The following is a 24,783-nucleotide window of genomic DNA, read 5'->3' as shown; positions in this document are numbered from 1 at the left end:
AGGTTAGGCTCCCACTACCATATTTGCCATCTGATTGCCCCGGATGACCTTTTTTTTCATTTTTTTTATTTTTTACCAAAAGTCTGGATGAAAAAAATCTCGACATGCACTAGCCTGTTTCTTTTTTAAGGATCTTACTCTCCTATAGAAGTCAATAGGTGCATCATGGAAATCTGATACCATACAAATCAACGAAGCATCCACTTTTTACAGATACATTGCAGTTCTTTGACATAGGACATTGTACATTTTAATAGCTACTGATGTATAAAAATGGATGACAATAGAGATTAGGAATCATTTCTGGATGAAAATCTGATTATTTTTTATTCGTTTGTGTGACGTTAGCCTTATAGTGAGTGAAAAAAAAACTGCTGCGGACCCATCCTCACTGTAAATAAGTAATGCCTCCGTTTGTGCCTATAGGATGTGTACAAGGTGTTTATTACACCTGTCCATATAGAGCTGGGATCAGCAACCTTCAGCATTCTAGCTGCTGGAGAACTACAACTCCAAGCATTTCTTCATGGCAGCAGGCAGTTATTCTGCTAGCAGGCATGTTGGCACTAGTAGTTTCACAGCAGCTATAATGCTGAAGGTTGCTGATCGCTAACATGGAGTATGAAGCTGTGTATGTGGACATGTACAGTGATTTGCGAAAGTACCGTAGTTACCCCTTTGGCATTTTTCGTGTTTTTCTACCTCACAACCTGGAATTTCACTTTTTTTGAGGCTTTGCATCAGTTCATGTAGAGAACATGCCTACAACTGTGCAAATCTGGTTTTCTTTTTATTGTGAAGTAAACATCAAATAGGACATAGTAATCTAAAACTTCAGTGTGCATAACTGTTCCCCCCTCACCTCCTAAAAGTCAGTATTTTGTAGAGCCTCCTTTTGCAGCAATTGCAGCTGCAAGTCGCTTAGGATAAGTCTCTGAGTTTTCCACATCTTGCCACTTGGATTTTTGCCCATTCCTCAAGGCAAAACTGCCCCAGCTCCTTCTAGTTTAGATGTTTCCTCTGGTGAACAGCAATCTTCAAGTCTGACCACAGATTCTCAATTGGAGTAAGGTCTGATCTTTGACTAGGCCACTCCAAAACATTTACACATTTCCCCTTAAACATCTCAAGTGTTGCTTTAGCAGTCTGCTTTGAGTCATTGTCTTGTTGGCAAGTAAACCTCCATCACAGTCCCAAATCACTGACAAACTGAAACATGTTCAACTCAAGAATATCCCTGTATTTTGCATCATCCATCTTCCTCTCTACTGAGACCATTTTCCCTTTCCCTGCTTCTGAAAAACATCGCCACAGCATGATGCTGCCACCACCGTGTTTCACTGTGGGGATAGTGTTCTTGGGGTACTGAGCTGTGTTGGTTTGGTGCCAGGCATAGTATTTACCTTGGTGGCCAAAAAGTTAAATTTTGGTCTCATCTGACCATAGCACCTTCCTCCATACATTTAGGGAGTCTCCCACATGTCTTTTGGCAAACTCAAAATGAGCCTTACAATATTTGTGTGCAAGTAAAGGCGTTTTTCTGCCCACTCTTCCATAAATGCCACCTCTATGTAATGTACAGCTTATTGGGGTCGTTTGGACAGATACTCCAGTCTCTGCTTGGGAACTCTGTAGCTCATCAGGGTTCCCTTTGGTCTCTGTGTTGCCTCTCTGATTAATGCCCTCCTTGCCCGGGCTGAGAGTTTTGTTTTTTGGTCATCTCTTGACAGGTTTGTTGTGGTACCATGTTCTTGCCAACCCTGACTTGTAGTTCTCAGTCACTTTGTCCCTGACTTGTTTGGCAATCTCCTTGGTCTTCATGGTGTTGTTTGGTGCCTCGTGGTTAATGGTATTGCAGCCTCTGTGGCCTTTCAGAAAAGGTAAAGTGTATACTGACAGACCAGGTGACACTTAGATTGCACACAGGTGGGCTTCCTCTCACTAAGCATGTGACTTATGAAGGGAATTGCTCATACAAGAAGTTTTTAGGAACTTCATAGTAAAAGGGGGAATACATATGCACATGCCAATTTTAAGTTATTTGGTCCCATTAATTTAATTTATGCCTATACTTTTCTCACTTCACCAACTTAGCCTGTTTAGTGCTGATAAAAAAAGAAAAGGCGAACCGACCATAAAGTTCCAGTACATCAAAGTATGTGAACCGTAATCATGTGACAGCAAAAAGGTCACAAAACAATGACATAATCATACATTAAAACAATATAAAAACAAGGGGCGCACACCCAGAAATGGAATTGAATTGACCACTGTCCAGAGGGAAAAAGGAATGTTCTTTGTTCTTGTAGTCAAGTGTGTGTTTGTGTGTGTGTGTATATATATATATATATATATATATATATATATATATATATATATATATATATATATATATATATATATATATATATATATATATATATATATATATATATATATATATATATTATATAAAATTGAATTCGATGAGGTCATTAGGATATCAATTGTCCTGCAGTAGGCCCTGTATGTACCAGCATTACTATGCGTTAGCACTTTGTAAACTATTGAGTTACTCATTATTAATTATGGGACTATGATTTTTGCACCTTATGTATATCCCTTTGTCCCTTATATCAATATTACCTATACATCATACTTATAGCTCCATACACACATAGACCTTATCACTTTTGACTACAAAAACATCCCTTTTTCCCTCTGGACAATGGTCAATTCAATTCTATTTCCTGGCTGTGCATCTTTATATTGTTTTAAAGTATGTTTATGTCATTGTTTTGTGGTCTTTTTGTTGTCACCTGATTATGGATCTCGGTCTGTTCCCCTTTTCTCTTTTTCTCTTGCATTACTTGTCGACTGTCCATTTCCGATGTCTTGATTGTGGAGATATTATATATACTAGTAAGTGTAAACAATGTTATATACCATAGTATCTTACATTAGGAACCAATCCCTTGATCCTTTTAGTGCTGATGCATCACACACAAATCGGATTATACAAATATTTACACACAGGTTGCAATGTAACAAAATAGGGAAAAAGCCAAGGGGGGTGAATACTTTCCCAAGCTACTATATGGATACACCGGCCCAGCCTAGTCCACAGGTTGTCCCTGCGATGTGCTCAGTGGGCATCTGATATGACACGTGCCTATGCTTAGCGCTCACTCAGAAATTAGGCACTTGCACATAAGCTCGTGCATCTGATTCTTTAGGGGCTGCAGTATTTGGGGGGCTATTTGGTGGGAGGCAGCCTAAGCATACATTAGCTGTGCTCTGTTTGGTGACAGCTGCCCTGTAACCATTTAATGACTAGGAATCCATAGATTTAAAGAAGAGTAAATCCAGATTAAATGATAAACGCTGTTGTTATCACTTCTGGGGACGGAGAAACTTCCCGCCTATGTAATGATACATCACATAACTGCTAGTCTCTTGTTCTGCTTCTAAATACTTCGCAGCAAGAAATCCTGGAAACCTGGATAGTAGGTCGCTTCCTAAATGTCACTGGCTGTGATGGACATCCTGGTATATTTCACAAGGACATGTGCATCATTGGGGTTATTTCCACTCCTTGGGTCTGTCTTGTAGCTACTGCCCTCCATGGGGACAGTTAGTTTCTGATTAATTTCTCTCCAGGCGGAGGAGGAACTTGTATAAAGCCTGATCCTGTGATGTTCATTTAGTGTCATATAAATATTTGTTTGTTTTCTAATTTCCTATTAGACATTTTCTACCTCCACCTTATTATCCAGGTCGTTCCTAAATATAGAATTTGCTCTAGGGGAAAATGGCCAGCATTAAAGGGGGTGGCTAATGGATATTTTAGTTTACTTCCAAGACCACCATAGGCCTTTTTTTTTTTTTTAATATAGTTTGTGGACAACGTCTTTTTGCATGTTGATACCCGGGCTAATGTGGGCGTCTTCTTAATGACCTGGGCGTTCTCTGTATGTTGTTCAGTGTATATATTGGCACATGAGCTGCTGGCGTTTTTTTTGCTCTTATGTATATTACCATGACTCTCTGCTTGACCACATGACTCCTTTCTTTCAGGGATGGTCCTCGTCCGGAGTGAGAATGGTCAGTTGTTAATGATCCCCCAGCAGGCTCTGGCTCAGATGCAGGCTCAGGTTCAAGCACAGGCCCAGTCACAAGCCCAAAATGCAATGGCCACTCGTCCCGCCACTCCTACTAGTGCCCCGCCGGTGCAGATCTCCACAGTGCAGGTACGTCATCAAGATAATGTACAGTCTATAGAGCCACCCCATGCTGCTCTGAGTGACTGCGGCTCCTCTGCCGCATGGGTGAGTGACTGCGGCTCCTCTGCCGCCTGGGTGAGTGACTGCGGCTCCTCTGCCGCCTGGGTGAGTGACTGCGGCTCCTCTGCCGCCTGGGTGAGTGACTGCGGCTCCTCTGCCGCATGGGTGAGTGACTGCGGCTCCTCTGCCGCATGGGTGAGTGACTGCGGCTCCTCTGCCGCATGGGTGAGTGACTGCGGCTATTCTGCTGCATGGGTGAGTGACTGTGGCTGTTCTTCTGTATGGCTGAGTGACTGTGACTGCTGTGCCGCATGGGTGAGTGGCCGCGGCTCCTCTGCCACATGAGTGAGTGACTGCGGCTGCTGTGCCGCATGGGTGAGTGACTGTGGCTGCTCTGCCGCATGGGTGAGTGACTGTGGCTGCTCTGCCGCATGGGTGAGTGACTGCAGCTGCTGTGCCGCATGGGTGAGTGACTTCGGCTGCTCTGCCGCATGGGTGAGTGACTGCGGCTGCTCTGCCGCATGGGTGAGTGACTGCGGCTGCTGTGCCGCATGGGTGAGTGACTGCGGCTCCTCTGCCGCATGGGTGAGTGACTGCGGCTCCTCTGCCGCATGGGTGAGTGACTGCGGCTCCTCTGCCGCATGGGTGAGTGACTGCGGCTCCTCTGCCGCATGGGTGAGTGACTGCGGCTATTCTGCTGCATGGGTGAGTGACTGTGGCTGTTCTTCTGTATGGCTGAGTGACTGTGACTGCTGTGCCGCATGGGTGAGTGGCCGCGGCTCCTCTGCCACATGAGTGAGTGACTGCGGCTGCTGTGCCGCATGGGTGAGTGACTGTGGCTGCTCTGCCGCATGGGTGAGTGACTGAGGCTGCTCTGCCGCATGGGTGAGTGACTGCAGCTGCTGTGCCGCATGGGTGAGTGACTTCGGCTGCTCTGCCGCATGGGTGAGTGACTGCGGCTGCTCTGCCGCATGGGTGAGTGACTGCGGCTGCTGTGCCGCATGGGTGAGTGACCGCGGCTGCTGTGCCGCATGGGTGAGTGGCCGCGGCTGCTGTGCCGCATGGGTGAGTGGCCGTGGCTGCTGTGCCGCATGGGTGAGTGGCCCCGGCTGCTCTGCCGCATGGGTGAGTGGCCCTCTGCCACATGGGTGAGTGGCCGCTGCTGCTCTGCCGCATGGGTGAGTGGCCACGGCTCCTCTGCCGCATGGGTGAGTGGCCGCTGCTGCTCTGCCGCATGGGTGAGTGGCCGCGGCTCCTCTGCCGCATGGGTGAGTGGCCGCGGCTCCTCTGCCACATGGGTGAGTGGCCGCGGCTCCTCTGCCGCATGGGTGAGTGGCCGCTGCTGCTCTGCCGCATGGGTGAGTGGCCGCGGCTGCTGTGCCGCATGGGTGAGTGACTGTGGCTGCTGTGCCGCATGGGTGAGTGGCCGCTGCTGCTGTGCCGCATGGGTGAGTGACTGCGGCTCCTCTGCCGCATGGGTGAGTGACTGCGGCTCCTCTGCCGCATGGGTGAGTGACTGCGGCTCCTCTGCCGCATGGGTGAGTGACTGCGGCTCCTCTGCCGCATGGGTGAGTGACTGCGGCTATTCTGCTGCATGGGTGAGTGACTGTGGCTGTTCTTCTGTATGGCTGAGTGACTGTGACTGCTGTGCCGCATGGGTGAGTGGCCGCGGCTCCTCTGCCACATGAGTGAGTGACTGCGGCTGCTGTGCCGCATGGGTGAGTGACTGTGGCTGCTCTGCCGCATGGGTGAGTGACTGAGGCTGCTCTGCCGCATGGGTGAGTGACTGCAGCTGCTGTGCCGCATGGGTGAGTGACTTCGGCTGCTCTGCCGCATGGGTGAGTGACTGCGGCTGCTGTGCCGCATGGGTGAGTGACTGCGGCTGCTGTGCCGCATGGGTGAGTGACTGCGGCTCCTCTGCCGCATGGGTGAGTGACTGCGGCTCCTCTGCCGCATGGGTGAGTGACTGCGGCTCCTCTGCCGCATGGGTGAGTGACTGCGGCTCCTCTGCCGCATGGGTGAGTGACTGCGGCTATTCTGCTGCATGGGTGAGTGACTGTGGCTGTTCTTCTGTATGGCTGAGTGACTGTGACTGCTGTGCCGCATGGGTGAGTGGCCGCGGCTCCTCTGCCACATGAGTGAGTGACTGCGGCTGCTGTGCCGCATGGGTGAGTGACTGTGGCTGCTCTGCCGCATGGGTGAGTGACTGAGGCTGCTCTGCCGCATGGGTGAGTGACTGCAGCTGCTGTGCCGCATGGGTGAGTGACTTCGGCTGCTCTGCCGCATGGGTGAGTGACTGCGGCTGCTCTGCCGCATGGGTGAGTGACTGCGGCTGCTGTGCCGCATGGGTGAGTGACCGCGGCTGCTGTGCCGCATGGGTGAGTGGCCGCGGCTGCTGTGCCGCATGGGTGAGTGGCCGTGGCTGCTGTGCCGCATGGGTGAGTGACCGCGGCTGCTGTGCCGCATGGGTGAGTGGCCGCGGCTGCTGTGCCGCATGGGTGAGTGGCCGCTGCTGCTGTGCCGCATGGGTGAGTGGCCGCGGCTGCTCTGCCGCATGGGTGAGTGGCCGCGGCTGCTCTGCCGCATGGGTGAGTGGCCACTGTGCCGCATGGGTAAGTGGCCTCGGTTGCTCTGCTGCATGGGTGAGTGACTGCGGCTGCTGTGCCGCATGTGTTACGAACAGTAACTTGTGGTCTCTAACAGCTGTCAGAAAACTACAACTCCCAAGCATGCTCTGACATCCTGTGCTGCGAGTTGTAGTATGGAAGCGGCTGTTGTGCCACAGGTGGGCAGGCCAGTGTACTGTGTCATAACAACCTGATGGGATTTGTACCCTAAAATGTTAAGAATATTCAAAATTGCCTGATGGGCAGATCATCCGTGACAAGATGGACGAGGGGCCTAATGAGAAATCTTTCTATAACACATTTACAGCAAGTGAAGACCTGTCTCAATATTTCACTTGCAGTCTCCTGGTGCCCCTCTCTTGGCAAGGCAGGTAGCGCCAACTACCATCATCAAGCAAGTGGCTCAGACACCCACCACCATGCAGCCCACCACCACACTACAGCGGCCCCCAGTTGTACAGGTAAGTCTTTCACATCCTCCTAATACAGATTCACCAAATCATGGACGTTTCACACCGTGCATCTGAGTCATCTTCTCTCATTCATGTGTCTGCACATCCAGGGCACAGGATTATGATGTCATCACAGTATTCTAACTGTAGTGTTTGGGAAGCCGAATCCTGCTCCTAGATTTCTTATACTGCTTAGTCCAGGTTCAGACTATGCTTCTTTATGGTATTTTCTTTTTAAAGGAAACTTGTCGTGTCCTCAAACCCTATCAGTACATAGATTAATGGTGTTCTAAAGCTGGGCAGCTGCTGTACTGAAAGCCTCCTGGCACCCTCTGGCTTTCAGTCATAGAGGCACAGACTTGAGTGAGTACTGACTGAGCAGCACTGACTGACAGCCGGCACTGCACAGATGCACTGCGGAGCTGGCTGTTCCTGCCGGGAAGACAGTTACCGCTGCCACTCACTATCTCCTGAGCGGCGACTGGATAAACACCGGCTAGCAGCGCCCATATGACTGAAAGCCGGAGGCTGCCAGGAGAAGTAAAGTTCATTTCCTGCCAGAAGCCGGGCCCTCTGTGTAGCAAACACATGGCTTTAGAACACTATTGACCTGCAGATTAAGCCCATATCAGCAGGTTACTAGCATCAGGGACATGACGAGCTCCCTTTACGTGATGGTAATGTTGTTCTTAGCTGCATGTGAACCTGGCCCAAAAACGTACCCATCACCTCTTCTGGTACCGATCCTGTGCTGGACTCTGTTCCCACCTGTGTGTTTGGGAATGCCTATTGTCTTTCTGTTCAGTTTTATGAACACACAGAAGGAATTCATGTCCATAACGGGTCAGATGCATACGGAATTGGAGGGGCCACATTGATTATTATGTGATCCATCTGGGTTCCGCCATGGTTAGTTTTTAGAAGGGTGGAAAAAAGGGAATATTTTTCTAAAAAGGCGCACATAATGGAACTCCGATGCACCCCATAACAGTCAGTGGGGCCACTCGCTTCCCGTTTACAGCAGTTATGCAACCATTGAATGGAACGTTGAGCAGGATTCCTGAACACGTGTGAACCCGGCCTTACATGTGGTTTTCTTCTCCATTGTTGTCTAAAATTTAATCTAAACTCTAGTGGTTTCCCGTATATGAGAAGTGACTCAAAATCAGTAAAAATAAATCACAAAGTTGCTCTGATTTAATATCCGTTGATGGGTTATACCTGCGCCTGTGAGCGTTGGCAGCCTCCTGAGGGTCAGAGCCCCACCGACTATTGTCTGAGCTGCCCCACGTGGCACGACCTCCAGTATACAGAGGCCGATCACCAGGAGCTGGCACCCCTCACTGGCCATCCTCTAGGAATACGCCATCACTATCTGAAATTCTCCCTTTATTATGAAGTGTTTAAAAAGGGAAAAAAAGAGAATTGCGCCTGACTCTCAGATGACATCACAATACTGCTGGCCACATCGGGAGCCGTGTACATCTATTGTTCATTTTCCCCTGATTTGTCGCAACAGCCATCTTCTAGCATGGATTGCTCTGCATGATCATCCAATCACATAAATCATTTAGGACACATTGAGCGATATGAAAGGGTTAATGCTGTGGAAAGCTGTGTGTTGTGTGTCTGCCACCTAGAGGTCTCCATGGGCCAGTGCAACTTTTATTTTGATATTGGGGCTAATGTTGAACTGTCTGTTATGTGGGAAAGTGAGGGGGCGACATTGGGGTATCTGTGCAGGGGTGATCTGCCTCCTGCAGGGTGATATTGGCAGTGCCGCCTCTAGGACCACTAACCGAGCAGGTGCTGTAGTGTAATCCCAGCATGGCCTGCTATAGTGTTTTCTTAGGAAGTCTTTTAATACTTGGTTTTGTGTGTGACTGGCTGAGTGGCACCATTATGCCAATTCGCCAGTTATAACAAGCGTGTTGTTTCTTCCGCACAGAATCAGATAGTACTCGGCAGCACTGCCACTTTGGGGACAGCAACGGCCGTACAGACTGGAACTCCTCAGAGACCGGTGCAAGGAGCTGCTACCCCTACGACAGCCATCACGGTACAAAGCCCAATGCCACAACCCTTTATTAATTGTAGGTCTGCACTCTGTGACACGATGGTGCCTGGTACAGGATCTCCGTCTGTCCTGTGGTTAGGGTGAGGCGACTCAGCGACTCATTGCAACATAAGATGTAATGGGAAGAGTCCCATATGGGAGGGTCGCAAGTCGCCTACACGGAGCTAGCCCCATAGTATGGCTCCCTCGTACACCTGCGGCTTGCTGTACACTGTAGATATTTGGTGAAACTTATTAGAAATGAATGGAGCCCTGGACCAGTGTCCGTGTACCACCGAGCCATCTTACTACACGAAGACAAACTATCAGGACATGCTGTATGGAGGGTGGCTCTCCATGTCTCCTTCCTCCCAATAGGAAAATAGGTAGTAAAACGTTTGTGCATTAGAAGATAAGTGCATTTTTTTACTTAAAATTCTAGCCCCAATGCCTGAAATTACACTACTGGGATGCTAGAGGCCTCTAAGGTTCGGTGCTGTCATCACTGGGTTCATATCGCTTATAACCTACTGTATATAGCGAACATTGATGAAGAATAGCGGCCACACCAGGCCTTCATGACATCACCACACCTGTCAGGCGACATTGTCACCTTAATCTGAATTTGGGGCGTATAATTTGAAGGGATCATATCTCCACATAGAAGAAAAATATGACTGCTTTCCTCCAGAAACAGTGCTACAGCTGTGTATTGGTTGTCTGGTATTGCAGATTGCAGCTAGGGTCCGCATTACACTGCAGCTCCTAGTATTGTAATCTGTGGATATGTGAAGCATTATTTCTGGGGATAAAAAAAATCAGCCAGGAAAGAGGGTATTCATATCCCAAGTCCTAAAAAGTGTGATTTGTCAAGTTTGGCTGCCACTTCTTTTTTGACCACAAGATGGCAGTGTGGATTGCAAGATGTAGTATTCAGCATGTTACCTGTGCATCACCATGCTGCTGTCAGTAGAGCGCTGCTGCCCCCCTGTGCCCAGTCTCCAGCCCGCGCCCAAAAAGAACAGATAAGAACTGGATCACTAAATCCCCGGGACATCGCTGATCTCCAGTAATGGGCGTACTAAACATGTATGATTATGTAGTGCCATTAAATAGATGTATTGTGCGAGTGATTAAAAGTTGGTTAAATTAGCAGAAAATTATACATACTTTTTTTGGGGGGTTCTTGTAGACATTGATGAATATGGACACGTGCTGGTGGTTAAAACCTACGTTGATTGTGCAGAGCATGAAATTGCTATATGGGGAATGTGAACAATAGATACTGATTTCCAGAGTGATGGTTACATAAAAGATTATCTCCTTCCATATGGAAGTCTTCCTCTGTGTCATATGGCAGCTTTACCAGTCTTGAGGTTTAAAGGGAACCCGTTACTCTAATCATGCTGCCCAAACCATGAGCGACCTGACTCAGAACACGATTGCAGCCAGGTAGATTTTTCTCTGAGCATGGCTCCTATTCACGTTGCCCGCGGTTTGGGCATGAGTAGACTGATAGGTTCCCTGTAGTTAGTTGCCTGGTGACAAGTTTCTGTATGGCACAAGCAATGTATCTCTGTGGTATATATAAAATAAAACCTCAATAACATGCTGTAAAAGGTTGACTGATATGATGGACCGCTCTGAAACTTTCACAACCCACTTGTGTCACTTTTTTTTTATTATTAATTAGGAGCAGCTCCATCACACCAATGTTTAGGGGTCTGTCAAGGTTTGATGGCAAGCATGGCGCATAATGCAACGCCAACCTTGTAAAAACACCAACAAACAAACCCAACAGAACACATCATCATAAGTTAAAAAAAAAAAAGTTAATGCAAAGGGAGGAAATCAAAGTGTCCGGAGTTATTCAACTTTTCATGGATGTTTTGGCCATGTGCACACATTGCAGAACATTTCCGCTGCAGATTTAATCACAAATGTGACTTTCACCTTACTATTTTACAAAGCATTGTATAGGGTGCAATGAAATTCTGCATAAGAGTGGTGATCTGGAGGGAGGAAAATGCGCCCCATGTTCTCATGTTTTGTGTGGATTCACGTGTACCTCCATTTTCTGCGGAGCTGGAATGTGTAAGCTTACCCTTAGGGTATGTGGGCACAGGACTTTTGATGCAAATTTGGCGCTGCCGATTTTTGCTGCCTCAAGTGCAGCGTCTTACAGCCCCGGCTAAGTGGATGGGATGTATAGTAATCTCCTGCCCACGGTGCTTCTTTTTACTCAGCGTAAACTGACCTACGGCAAGTTTCAAATCCACAACGTGTCAATTTCTCCCGCTGGTACGCTGGGTTTTCTGCGCAGATTTTCCCCACAGACTTACTTTAGATGCAGAAAATCCACAGGGGAAAAACACACAAAAAACTCAGCAAGAATGTAAATTTTTCTTATCTGCGGCAAATACTTAGCGTGTGCACATACACTAAAGGGGTTATAACCTGCTATCGCCTATCCACGGGGGATAGCTGACAGCCCCTTGGGCTTCACTCCACACGACAAGGCATGCATGTACCCTGTTGTGGCAATTGGTGGGGGTCCAAGTGATCTAGAGGCATCCCCTGAATCCCCCTTGTAAGATAGGGTAGTGGAAGCCTACAGCACCGGGAGAAGTTTCTGACCCATTATTTGGGAGCATTGGAGCAAATGTCCGATCATCTGTCAGCCACTAGCAGGACTAATGGCAAAAATGTGACTTGTTCCTGATAATCCATAGTGTATGTGCCTGTAGGGTTTACTCTTGTGGGTGCACATTGCAGAGAGTATTTCATGTACACATGTCTGTCTTTCCGCAGGAAACCATGGAAAATGTGAAGAAATGTAAGAATTTTTTATCTACGTTAATTAAGCTGGCATCATCGGGTAAACAGTCCTCTGAGACGGCAGCTAATGTAAAAGAGCTGGTGCAAAATCTGCTGGTAAGATGTCCGTCCTGTGATTCCCTGGCTCCATGGTGTCATTGACTTTCATTCTGAAGTAGCGGTCTGATTAACCTATGTCCTAACAGTGGTTCTACCTTTCCTTATATTGCCACTATTTTACACGGTTTTTGCAATTTTATCAAAATCGCTGTAGCCAGATGTTGACAAAATCTCTATAGATAACAAAAGTCTATGGCCTCTATTTATCATCTGCATTTTTCTTTTTTTAGTAGATTTTTAAATAGGTGGTCCGCCTCAGGCTCCATGTCTGCAGTCACTGTTTGTGACTGCAGACTAGTGAGTCTTCACATTATGTGCCGTGAGCATTTTCCGGGAGCAGCAGCCGTGTGACCTCAAGTATGTGATTTGCATGCAGGCGGTCACGTGCCGACTAGATGCGCGCGGCCTTGCTCAAAGCATATTGAGCAAGGCCAGACATGTCTAGTTGGAATGTGGCTGAAAGTATGCAAATTACATGACCGCCGCAATGTCAGAACATGTAAAGTGCTTTTTAATAGCCCATGTGGCGATGTTTCGGTCCTGGGTACAGACCTTTCTCAGGGTCTCAATGTCGCCACATGGGCTATTAAAAAGCACTTTATAATTTTGGATTTGGTGTGCTGCCTCAACTTTTTTTGGATAAGTATTTACTAGGACCGGTATGTACCTGAGGCGTCTGCACCCTACCTCTTAACTGCTGTTTTTTCTGTTTTTTCTATTATATATATATATATATACACACACACACACACACACACACACACACACACACACACACACAGTCATGGCCAAAAGTATTGACACCCCTGCAATTCTGTCAGATAATACTCAGTTTCTTCCTGAAAATGATTGCAATCACAAATTCTTTGGTATTATTATCTTCATTTAATTTGTCTTAAATGAAAAAACACAAAAGAGAATGAAGCAAAAAGCAAAACATTGATCATTTCACACAAAACTCTAAAAATGGGCCAGACAAAAGTATTGGCACCCTCAGCCTAATACTTGGTTGCACAACCTTTAGCCAAAATAACTGCGACCAACCGCTTCCGGTAACCATCAATGAGTTTCTTACAATGCTCTGCTGGAATTTTAGACCATTCTTCTTTGGCAAACTGCTCCGGGTCCCTGATATTTGAAGGGTGCCTTCTCCAAACTGCCATTTTTAGATCTCTCCACAGGTGTTCTATGGGATTCAGGTCTGGACTCATTGCTGGCCACCTTAGAAGTCTCCAGTGCTTTCTCTCAAACCATTTTCTAGTGCTTTTTGAAGTTGTTTTGGGTCATTGTCCTGCTGGAAGACCCATGACCTCTGAGGGAGACCCAGCTTTCTCACACTGGGCCCTACATTATCCTGCAAAATTTGTTGGTAGTCTTCAGACTTCATAATGCCATGCACACGGTCAAGCAGTCCAGTGCCAGAGGCAGCAAAGCAACCCCAAAACATCAGGGAACCTCCGCCATGTTTGACTGTAGGGACCGTGTTCTTTTCTTTGGGAATGCCTCTTTTTTTTCTCCTGTAAACTCTATGTTGATGCCTTTGCCCAAAAAGCTCTACTTTTGTCTCATCTGACCAGAGAACATTCTTCCAAAACGTTTTAGGCTTTTTCAGGTAAGTTTTGGCAAACTCCAGCCTGGCTTTTTCATGTCTCGGGGTAAGAAGTGGGGTCTTCCTGGGTCTCCTACCATACAGTCCCTTTTCATTCAGACGCCGACGGATAGTAAGGGTTGACACTGTTGTACCCTCGGACTGCAGGGCAGCTTGAACTTGTTTGGATGTTAGTCGAGGTTCTTTATCCAACATCCGCACAATCTTGCGTTGAAATCTCTTGTCAATTTTTCTTTTCCGCCCACATCTAGGGAGGTTAGCCACAGGGCCATGGGCTTTAAACTTCTTGATGACACTGCGTACAGTATACACAGGAACATTCAGGCCTTTGGAGATGGACTTGCAGCCTTGAGATTGCTCATGCTTCCTCACAATTTGGTTTCTCAAGTCCTCAGACAGTTCTTTGGTCTTCTTTCTTTTCTCCATGCTCAATGTGGTACACACAAGGACACAGGACAGAGGTTGAGTCAACTTTAATCCATGTCAACTGGCTACAAGTGTGATTTAGTTACTGCCAACACCTGTTAGGTGCCACAGGTAAGTTACAGGTGCTGTTAATTACACAAATTAGAGAAGCATCACATGATTTTTCAAACGGTGCCAATACTTTCGTCCACCCTGTTTTTTATGTTTGGTGTGGAATTATATCCAATTTGGCTTTAGGACAATTCTTTTTGTGTTTTTTTCATTTAAAACAAATTAAATGAAGATAATAATACCAGAATTTGTGTTTGCAATCATCTTCAGGAAGAAACTGAGTATTATCTGACAGAATTGCAGGGGTGTGAATACTTTTGGCCATGACTGTGTGTGTGTGTGTGTGTGTGTGTGTGTGTGTGTGTGTGTGTGTATATATTAGTGCCTAAAAGTAGTACGCAACCCCCTGCAGATTTAGCAGGTTTAATAAGATGCAAATAAGTTAGAGCCTTCAAACTTCAAACAAGAGCAGGATTTATTAACAGATGCATAAATCTTACAAACCAAAAAGTTTTGTTGCTCAGTTAAATTTTTATAAATTTTAAACATAAAAGTGTGGGTCAATTATTATTCAACCCCTAGGTTTAATATTTTGTGGAATAACCTTTGTTTGCAATTACAGCTAATAATCGTCTTTTATAAGACCTGATCAGGCCGGCACAGGTCTCTGGAGTTATCTTGGCCCACTCCTCCATGCAGATCTTCTCCAAGTTATCTAGGTTCTTTGGGTGTCTCATGTGGACTTTAATCTTGAGCTCCTTCCACAAGTTTTCAATTGGGTTAAGGTCAGGAGACTGACTAGGCCACTGCAACACCTTGATTTTTTGCCTCTTGAACCAGGCCTTGGTTTTCTTGGCTGTGTGCTTTGGGTCGTTGTCTTGTTGGAAGATGAAATGACGACCCATCTTAAGATTCTTGATGGAGGAGCGGAGGTTCTTGGCCAAAATCTCCAGGTAGGCCGTGCTATCCATCTTCCCATGGATGCGGACCAGATGGCCAGGCCCCTTGGCTGAGAAACAGCCCCACAGCATGATGCTGCCACCACCATGCTTGACTGTAGGGATGGTATTCTTGGGGTCACATGCAGTGCCATCCAGTCTCCAAACGTCACGTGTGTGGTTGGCACCAAAGATCTCGATCTTGGTCTCATCAGACCAGAGAACCTTGAACCAGTCAGTCTCAGAGTCCTCCAAGTGATCATGAGCAAACTGTAGACGAGCCTTGACATGACGCTTTGAAAGTAAAGGTACCTTACGGGCTCGTCTGGAACGGAGACCATTGCGGTGGAGTACGTTACTTATGGTATTGACTGAAACCAATGTCCCCACTGCCATGAGACCTTCCCGGAGCTCCTTCCTTGTTTTCCTTGGGTTAGCCTTGACTCTTCGGACAAGCCTGGCCTCGGCACGGGAGGAAACTTTCAAAGGCTGTCCAGGCCGTGGAAGGCTAACAGTAGTTCCATAAGCCTTCCACTTCCGGATGATGCTCCCAACAGTGGAGACAGGTAGGCCCAACTCCTTGGAAAGGGTTTTGTACCCCTTGCCAGCCTTGTGACCCTCCACGATCTTGTCTCTGATGGCCTTGGAATGCTCCTTTGTCTTTCCCATGTTGACCATGTTTGAGTGCTGTTCACAAGTTTGGGGAGGGTCTTAAATAGTCAGAAAAGGCTGGAAAAAGAGATAATTAATCCAAACATGTGAAGCTCATTGTTCTTTGTGCCTGAACTACTTCTTAATACTTTATTATTATTATTATTATTATTATTATACAGAATTCTGGTGGGTTGAGGGGTTGAATAATAAATGACCCTCTGAAAAGACTTTTCCCAATTTAAAAAAAAAAATAAACAAAGAAATAACATTCTTTTTTGCTGCAGTGCATTTCACACTTCCAGGCTGATCTACAGTCCAAATGTCACAATGCCAAGTTAATTCCAAATGTGTAAACCTGCTAAATCTGCTGAATACTACTATCTGTTGAATACTACTTGTAGTGTGTACACACACACACACACGCACAATAATAATATTCTTATTATGACAGATTTTGTACTCCTAAGGCAAATATATATATATATATATATATATATATATATATATATATATATATATATATATATATATATATATATATCAGTCATAGAAAACTGATTGTGTGACATAAAGGGGTTGTCCGGCCTTAGGCTACATGACTACAGTCACTGTTTGTGACTGCAGACTTGTGAATCCTCACATCGCGTGCACTGTGCACTGTAAGGATTCTCAAAGGTAAAAAATCCCAGAAGCAGTAATGAAGAGGCCCCTGTAGTTGCAACGGGGGAGAGCTTACTGCTGGTGACCATGCCATCATGATGGGGTTTTTCCCCCCTTTCTGTACGCTTCTATACTGGACTTTGCATGCTTGTATAATATATGAAAAAGCTTAAAGGCAACCGATCATTTAACCTCTGGTCTGCTGCTGGGTATCAGTACTCTGACTGCCATGGATCATCAGCACATTTAAGCATGATGTATCCAAAATTTAAAATAGCTATGCTTTCAAAATAACAAAAAGCATTGTGAGCACTTTTAATTAATTTCTTGTTATGATCTTATTTTTGTGTGCATGGTGGTTGTTATTGTCTGGAGATCTTGTTTTCAGCCAGAGCTGAAACTTCCAGGGTCTTTCTGACAACCCAGCGCGCAGTGTTAGTAATTAGCTGTATTTGTGTACCTGTGGTGTATTACACAACCCTTGCCGCCTTATGTAACTGATCTGCTAAGACAACTGTGCTCTCCTCGCAGGACGGGAAGATCGAAGCGGAGGATTTTACCAGTAGATTATACAGAGAGCTAAATTCTTCACCTCAACCTTACCTTGTGCCTTTTCTGAAGGTGAGCCGGGGCCCTCAGTCTTCCTGGCTGTACTCTATAAGTGATTACGGGGTCTATGTGGTTGGGTCATGCGGTCTCTGAATATTAACATTTTTTGTTTTTTAATTTTCTTACAGAGGAGCCTCCCTGCCTTGCGCCAGCTGACGCCCGACTCTGCAGCCTTCATTCAACAGAGTCAGCAGCAGCAGCCCCCCACGCAGGCCACGACCACCCTCACCGCAGTCATGTTAAACAGCTCTGTGCAACGCACAGCCGGCAAGACCACTGCCACCGTCACAAATACATTACAGCAGCCAGTCATCAGCCTTGCACATACTGCACAGGCCAAACCTGGACAGCCAACCCCACTGGTACGTAAGCCATAGGGACATCACATGTATAATCTGATTTTCTGCTTGGTTATGAACCAGTCTAACGTTCAAGAAGTGCAAGTCATAATGGCGGTTATGGAATAATCATTAGACTTTCATCCATCCGGGTACCAGCTTGGCTGTGAAGCACAGCCTTCCATTTTGTAATAGAAAGATGTCCATGTCCCGGTTGGAGAGTTGCTGCATTAGGTAACCCCACTGACCAGGGTAGACAAAAAATTTAGACGGACTAATGTCACTAAATACATTTATCACCCATCCACAAAACAAGGATAAATATATAATCACTCTGGGTTCAATTGCTGGGCCCCCAGAGACAGTGTGGGGTACCAAACTCCTTACTATAGCAGTAGTGTCCATCCATAGCCACTGCTCCACCTTCCTCTATCTGGGCCCCCAGAGACAGGGGGGGTACCAAACTGCTTACTATAGCAGTAGTGTCCATCCTTGGCCACTGCTCCACCTTCCTCTATCTGGGCCCCCAGAGACAGGGGGGGTACCAAACTGCTTACTATAGCAGTAGTGTCCATCCATGGCCACTGCTCCACCTTCCTCTATCTGGGCCCCCAGAGACAGTGGGGGTACCAAACTTCTTACTATAGCAGTAGTGTCCATCCTTGGCCACTGCTCCACCTTCCTCTATCTGGGCCCCCAGAGACAGTGGGGGTACCAAACTTCTTACTATAGCAGTAGTGTCCATCCTTGGCCACTGCTCCACCTTCCTCTATCTGGGCCCCCAGAGACAGTGGGGGTACCAAACTTCTTACTATAGCAGTAGTGTCCATCCATGGCCACTGCTCCACCTTCCTCTATCTGGGCCCCCAGAGACAGTGGGGGTACCAAACTGTTTACTATAGCAGTAGTGTCCATCCATGGCCACTGCTCCATCTTCCTCTATCTGGGCCCCCAGAGACAGTGGGGGTACCAAACTGCTTACTATAGCAGTAGTGTCCATCCTTGGCCACTGCTCCACCTTCCTCTATCTGGGCCCCCAGAGACAGTGGGGGTACCAAACTGCTTACTATAGCAGTAGTGTCCATCCTTGGCCACTGCTCCATCTTCCTCTATCTGGGCCCCCAGAGACGGGGGGAGTAGCAAACTCCTTACTATTGCAGTAGTGTCCATCCATGGCCACTGCTCCACCTTCCTCTATCTGGGCCCCCAGAGACAGTGGGGGTACCAAACTCCTTACTATTGCTGTAGTATCCATCCATGGCCACTGCTCCCCCTTCCTCTGTCTGGGCCCCCAGAGGGGAGGTGGGGGGGTGGGGGGATCGTACCAAACTCCTTACTATAGCAGTAGTGTCCATCCATGGCCACTGCTCCACCTTCCTCTATCTGGGCCCCCAGAGACAGTGGGGGTACCAAACTGCTTACTATAGCAGTAGTGTCCATCCATGGCCACTGCTCCATCTTCCTCTATCTGGGCCCCCAGAGACAGTGGGGGTACCAAACTGCTTACTATAGCAGTAGTGTCCATCCTTGGCCACTGCTCCACCTTCCTCTATCTGGGCCCCCAGAGACGGGGGGAGTAGCAAACTCCTTACTATTGCAGTAGTGTCCATCCATGGCCACTGCTCCACCTTCCTCTATCTGGGCCCCCAGAGACAGGGGGGTACCAAACTGCTTACTATAGCAGTAGTGTCCATCCATGGCCACTGCTCCACCTTCCTCTATCTGGGCCCCCAGAGACAGTGGAAGTACCAATCTCCTTACTATAGCAGTAGTGTCCATCCATGGCCACTGCTCCATCTTCCTCTATCTGGGCCCCCAGAGACAGTGGGGGTACCAAACTCCTTACTATTGCTGTAGTATCCATCCATGGCCACTGCTCCACCTTCCTCTATCTGGGCCCCCAGAGACAGTGGGAGTACCAAACTCCTTACTATAGCAGTAGTGTCCATCCATGGCCACTGCTCCACCTTCCTCTATCTGGGCCCCCAGAGACAGGGGGGGTACCAAACTGCTTACTATAGCAGTAGTGTCCATCCATGGCCACTGCTCCACCTTCCTCTATCTGGGCCCCCAGAGACAGTGGAAGTACCAATCTCCTTACTATAGCAGTAGTGTCCATCCATGGCCACTGCTCCACCTCCCTCCATCTGGGCCCCCAGAGACAGTGGGGGTATCAAACTCCTTACTATACCAGTAGTGTCCATCCATAGCCACTGCTCCACCTTCCTCTATCTGGGCCCCCAGAGACAGTGGGGGTATCAAACTCCTTACTATAGCAGTAGTGTCCATCCATGGCCACTGCTCCACCTTCCTCTGTCTGGGCTCCCAGAGGGGAGGTGGGGGGTGGGGTGATCGTACCAAACTCCTTACTATAGCAGTAGTGTCCATCCATGGTCACTGCTCCACCTTCCTCTATCTGAGCCCCCAGAGACGGGGTGGGGGGGGGGGGGGGGGAGTACCAAACTCCTTACTATAGCAGTAGTGTCCATCCATGGCCACTGCTCCACCTTCCTCTATCTGGGCCCCCAGAGACAGTGGGAGTACCAATCTCCTTACTATAGCAGTAGTGTCCATCCATGGCCACTGCTCCACCTTCCTCTATCTGGGCCCCCAGAGACAGGGGGGGTACCAAACTGCTTACTATAGCAGTAGTGTCCATCCATGGCCACTGCTCCACCTTCCTCTATCTGGGCCCCCAGAGACAGTGGGGGTACCAAACTCCTTACTATTGCTGTAGTATCCATCCATGGCCACTGCTCCACCTTCCTCTATCTGGGCCCCCAGAGACAGTGGGGGTACCAAACTCCTTACTATAGCAGTAGTGTCCATCCATAGCCACTGCTCCACCTTCCTCTATCTGGGCCCCCAGAGACAGGGGGGTGGTACCAAACTCCTTACTATTGCTGTAGTATCCATCCATGGCCACTGCTCCACCTTCCTCTATCTGGGCCCCCAGAGACAGTGGGAGTACCAATCTCCTTACTATAGCAGTAGTGTCCATCCATGGCCACTGCTCCACCTTCCTCTATCTGGGCCCCCAGAGACAGGGGGGGTACCAAACTGCTTACTATAGCAGTAGTGTCCATCCATGGCCACTGCTCCACCTTCCTCTATCTGGGCCCCCAGAGACAGTGGAAGTACCAATCTCCTTACTATACCAGTAGTGTCCATCCATAGCCACTGCTCCACCTTCCTCTATCTGGGCCCCCAGAGACAGTGGGGGTATCAAACTCCTTACTATACCAGTTGTGTCCATCCATGGCCACTGCTCCACCTTCCTCTGTCTGGGCCCCCAGAGACGGGGTGGGGGGATCGTACCAAACTCCTTACTATAGCAGTAGTGTCCATCCATGGTCACTGCTCCACCTTCCTCTATCTGAGCCCCCAGAGACGGGGTGGGGGGGTACCAAACTCCTTACTATAGCAGTAGTGTCCATCCATGGCCACTGCTCCACCTTCCTCTATCTGGGCCCCCAGAGACAGTGGGGGTACCAAACTCCTTACTATTGCTGTAGTTTCCATCCATGGCCACTGCTCCACCTTCCTCTATCTGGGTCATCAGAGACAGTGGGGGTACCAAACTCCTTACTATAGCAGTAATGTCCATCCATAGCCACTGCTCCACCTTCCTCTATCTGGGCCCCCAGAGACAGTGGGGGTACCAAACTCCTTACTATTGCTGTAGTTTCCATCCATGGCCACTGCTCCACCTTCCTCTATCTGGGTCATCAGAGACAGTGGGGGTACCAAACTCCTTACTATAGCAGTAGTGTCCATCCATGGCCACTGCTCCACCTTCCTCTATCTGGGCCCCCAGAGACAGTGGGGGTATCAAACTTCTTACTATAGCAGTAGTGTCCATCCATAGCCACTACTCCACCTTCCTCTATCTGGGCCCCCAGAGACGGGGTGGGTACCAAACTCCTTACTATAGCAGTAGTGTCCATCCATGGCCACAGCTCCACCTTCCTCTATCTGGGCCCCCAGAGACAGTGGGGGTACCAAACTCCTTACTATTGCTGTAGTATCCATCCATGGCCACTGCTCCACCTTCCTCTATCTGGGCCCCCAGAGACAGTGGGGGTACCAAACTCCTTACTATAGCAGTAATGTCCATCCATAGCCACTGCTCCACCTTCCTCTATCTGGGCCCCCAGAGACAGTGGGGGTACCAAACTCCTTACTATTGCTGTAGTTTCCATCCATGGCCACTGCTCCACTTTCCTCTATCTGGGTCATCAGAGACAGTGGGGGTACCAAACTCCTTACTATAGCAGTAGTGTCCATCCATGGCCACTGCTCCACCTTCCTCTATCTGGGCCCCCAGAGACAGTGGGGGTATCAAACTTCCTACTACTATAGCAGTAGTGTCCATCCATAGCCACTACTCCACTTTCCTCTATCTGGGCCCCCAGAGACGGGGTGGGGTACCAAACTCCTTACTATAGCAGTAGTGTCCATCCATGACCACTGCTCCAACTTCCTCTATGGGACTGATGGAGACAGTCTTTCTGTCCTTGACTTGACTTGAATGTGTATTCCCATCTCCAAGATCCTATCCCAACATGTTGTAGGTATAATAATATTAGCAAATACCTCCAATTAGAAATGTAGTATAGTTCTTCTGATTCGCTATTGCACTTGCCCTATGTGCAGGGCAGTGCAGTAGCTTAGGTATCCATGGTTACGACCATTAACAACTAATTGTCACTTTATTAGTGGTTGCCCATGGATACCTACATGGGTTAAGCGACGGAGCGAATCAGAAGAACTATACAACATTTCTAATTGGAGGTGTTTCCTAATAATATTATTATTATTATTTGGACGCGCACAGCTCTTAATAAATGTGGCAAATTTTAGGATGTCCATGCACCACACACAGATGTCTTCGCCAGCTCGGAACTCTTAGAGATATTATTCCAATGTCTGGCGAGACTTCAAGTAATTGTGTCAGGTCTCAGCTGGCCCCAAAAGAGGACGAGAGCAGCGTAAAAACAAAAGCCAAATCTTTTTATGTAAAATGTGCATGCACCAAAATTTGCTTTTACCTGTCCAAAAATGTGGAATACGGGCCTCGATAAACCATCTCATACAGTTGAGGGCTGGTTTTATTCCTGAAGTATTGAATTGGAGCTTGTATGTTCTCTCCGTGTTTGCGTGGGTTTCCTCCGGGTTCTCCGGTTTCCTCCCACACTCCAAAGACATACTGATAGGGAATGTAGATTGTGAGCCCCGATGGGGACAGTGATGATATCTGTAAAGCCCTGGGGAAATAATTGTGTTATATAAGGGAGTAAAACAAATAAAAATAAGATGGCGGCATCTTTGTGCGCTCAGATAGGGATTTGTGGCCTATGACGTTCCTCTTCTTCTCCCTGCAGGTAATCCAGCAGGCACATAAAGCGGGAGCAGTGGTACGGCAGCCACAGGTCACATTGACCCCGACGCCCATGGTAGCACTTAGACAACCTCAAAGCCGGTTAATGGTCACTACTCAGCAACAAATACAGTTAAACCCGCTGCAGACAGGTGAGTCTTCACCCAGGCGCACTACAAGTCGCAGCTTTCTGTTTTGGCGGTCTTATACTGACTTACACTAGATATTTGTAGACGCGGTAGGTTTTGTAATGCTCTTGTGCATTTTTTCCACAGTCCCAGTAGTGAAACCAACCATCATAACCGGAAACAAAACCTTTCCCACGATGTCGGCGCAGGCGGCTGCGATACAGAAGAATAAATTAAAAGAGCCGGGGGGAGGATCATTTAGGTGAGCTGAGCCTAAAATGGCGGTGTTTGATCCCTTTCCTAATTTTTGCAGATAGCCGCACCTTTTACTAACCACCGTTTAATATTCTGTCCCCAGAGATGACGATGATATTAATGATGTAGCGTCCATGGCCGGCGTGAACCTGTCTGAGGAAAGCGCGCGGATATTGGCCACAAATTCTGAGCTGGTGGGCACGCTAACGCGGTCCTGTAAGGACGAGACGTTCCTTTTACCGTCATTACTACAGCGAAGAATACTAGAGATCGGTAAGTCACAATTTTGCTTTTTTTTCCGGAGCCACTGACTTGTTTTCTACACAATGCTTTGATATATGATTATTCTGATTGTAAAGGAGTCTGCTATCGAGTAGAGCCCATGTTAGGATTCTGTAACACGCAAGGGGGTCCCACCAAATTGCCGTCCAATTTGGGGATTTGGTTATTTAGAAGAAGAAAAATATGGCTGTTTTCTAAACATCACATTATCTGTGTTCAGGTTGGGCCCAGTAATGCAGCTCAGTTTTTTTTAAGTAAATACAGCTGAGCTGTAGAAGCACATACAACCAGTGGATAGAAGGGGGCGCTGTTTTTAGAAAAAAAAAAGCAGATCTGTTTTTCGAGTCCTGTACATTCATTTAAAGGGAATCTGCTGTCACGTTTTTGCCACCTAATCTGGGAGCAGCAAAATGTAGAAGTAGACCCTGATTCCAGCTGTGTCACTTACTGGGCTTCTTGCTGTAACTTTGATAAAATCACTGTTTTATCAGCATGAGATTATCACTAGAGGACAAATATATTTGCTGCCATGTTGTCCTCCATATTTGCGTTCTGTGTAACCCCGCCCCCAACTCTGGCAGCTTTCTGCCTATGCACAGTGTATACAGAAAACTGCCAATCAGGTGTGGGTGGGGTTATACAGAGCTCAGCATTAGAGAACTGCTACATCTGTAGCAGATAAACAGTGATTTTATCAAAACTGCAGCAAGCAGCCCAGTAAGTGATACATTGCTGGAATCAGGGTCTGTACATTATGCTGCTCTCAAATGGGGAAGCAAAGACCTGATGACAGGTTACCCTTAACCCCTTTCTGCCATCGGACGTACTATCCCGTCCATGTGACCTGGGACTTAATTCCCTTGGACGGGATAGTACGTCATACGTGATCAGTACGTCATCATGGACCGCTCCCGGCACTTTAACCCCTGGTACACTGCAATCAAACAAGATCGCAGAGTTCCGATGGCATAGAGAAGCATCGCGCAGGGAGGGGGCTCCCTGTGTGCTTCCCTGAGACTCTTAGAACAACGTGATGTGATCGCGTTGTTCTGAGGTTCTCCCTGCCTGCAGCAGACCCCCGGATCCAAGATGGCCGTGGGGTCCTTCTTGGTCCTGCAG

At 47.7% G+C, this 24,783-nt stretch overlaps 1 protein-coding gene across 2 annotated transcripts in view; it reads left to right on the top strand.

The window, feature by feature from the left end:
- TAF4 (TATA-box binding protein associated factor 4) overlaps window positions 1-24,783 on the top strand; it is a 71,242-nt gene that overhangs the window by 33,530 nt on the left and 12,929 nt on the right. The window contains exons 3-11 of one of the 2 annotated variants that reach the window (XM_077252852.1): window positions 4,057-4,229; window positions 7,231-7,350; window positions 9,290-9,400; window positions 12,209-12,331; window positions 17,204-17,293; window positions 17,410-17,643; window positions 23,004-23,151; window positions 23,275-23,389; window positions 23,486-23,655. In XM_077252852.1, coding sequence (XP_077108967.1) covers window positions 4,057-4,229; window positions 7,231-7,350; window positions 9,290-9,400; window positions 12,209-12,331; window positions 17,204-17,293; window positions 17,410-17,643; window positions 23,004-23,151; window positions 23,275-23,389; window positions 23,486-23,655 — 1,284 coding nt within the window. The remainder of the gene's footprint in view (window positions 1-4,056; window positions 4,230-7,230; window positions 7,351-9,289; window positions 9,401-12,208; window positions 12,332-17,203; window positions 17,294-17,409; window positions 17,644-23,003; window positions 23,152-23,274; window positions 23,390-23,485; window positions 23,656-24,783) is intronic. The other variant, XM_077252853.1, reaches the window with a different exon arrangement.

The sequence above is a fragment of the Ranitomeya variabilis genome, chromosome 4, assembly GCF_051348905.1.
Source record: "Ranitomeya variabilis isolate aRanVar5 chromosome 4, aRanVar5.hap1, whole genome shotgun sequence".
NCBI classification, from domain to species: domain Eukaryota; kingdom Metazoa; phylum Chordata; class Amphibia; order Anura; family Dendrobatidae; genus Ranitomeya; species Ranitomeya variabilis.
The sequence above is the reverse complement of the archived record's forward strand: the minus strand, read 5'-3'. Positions and strand labels throughout refer to the sequence as shown.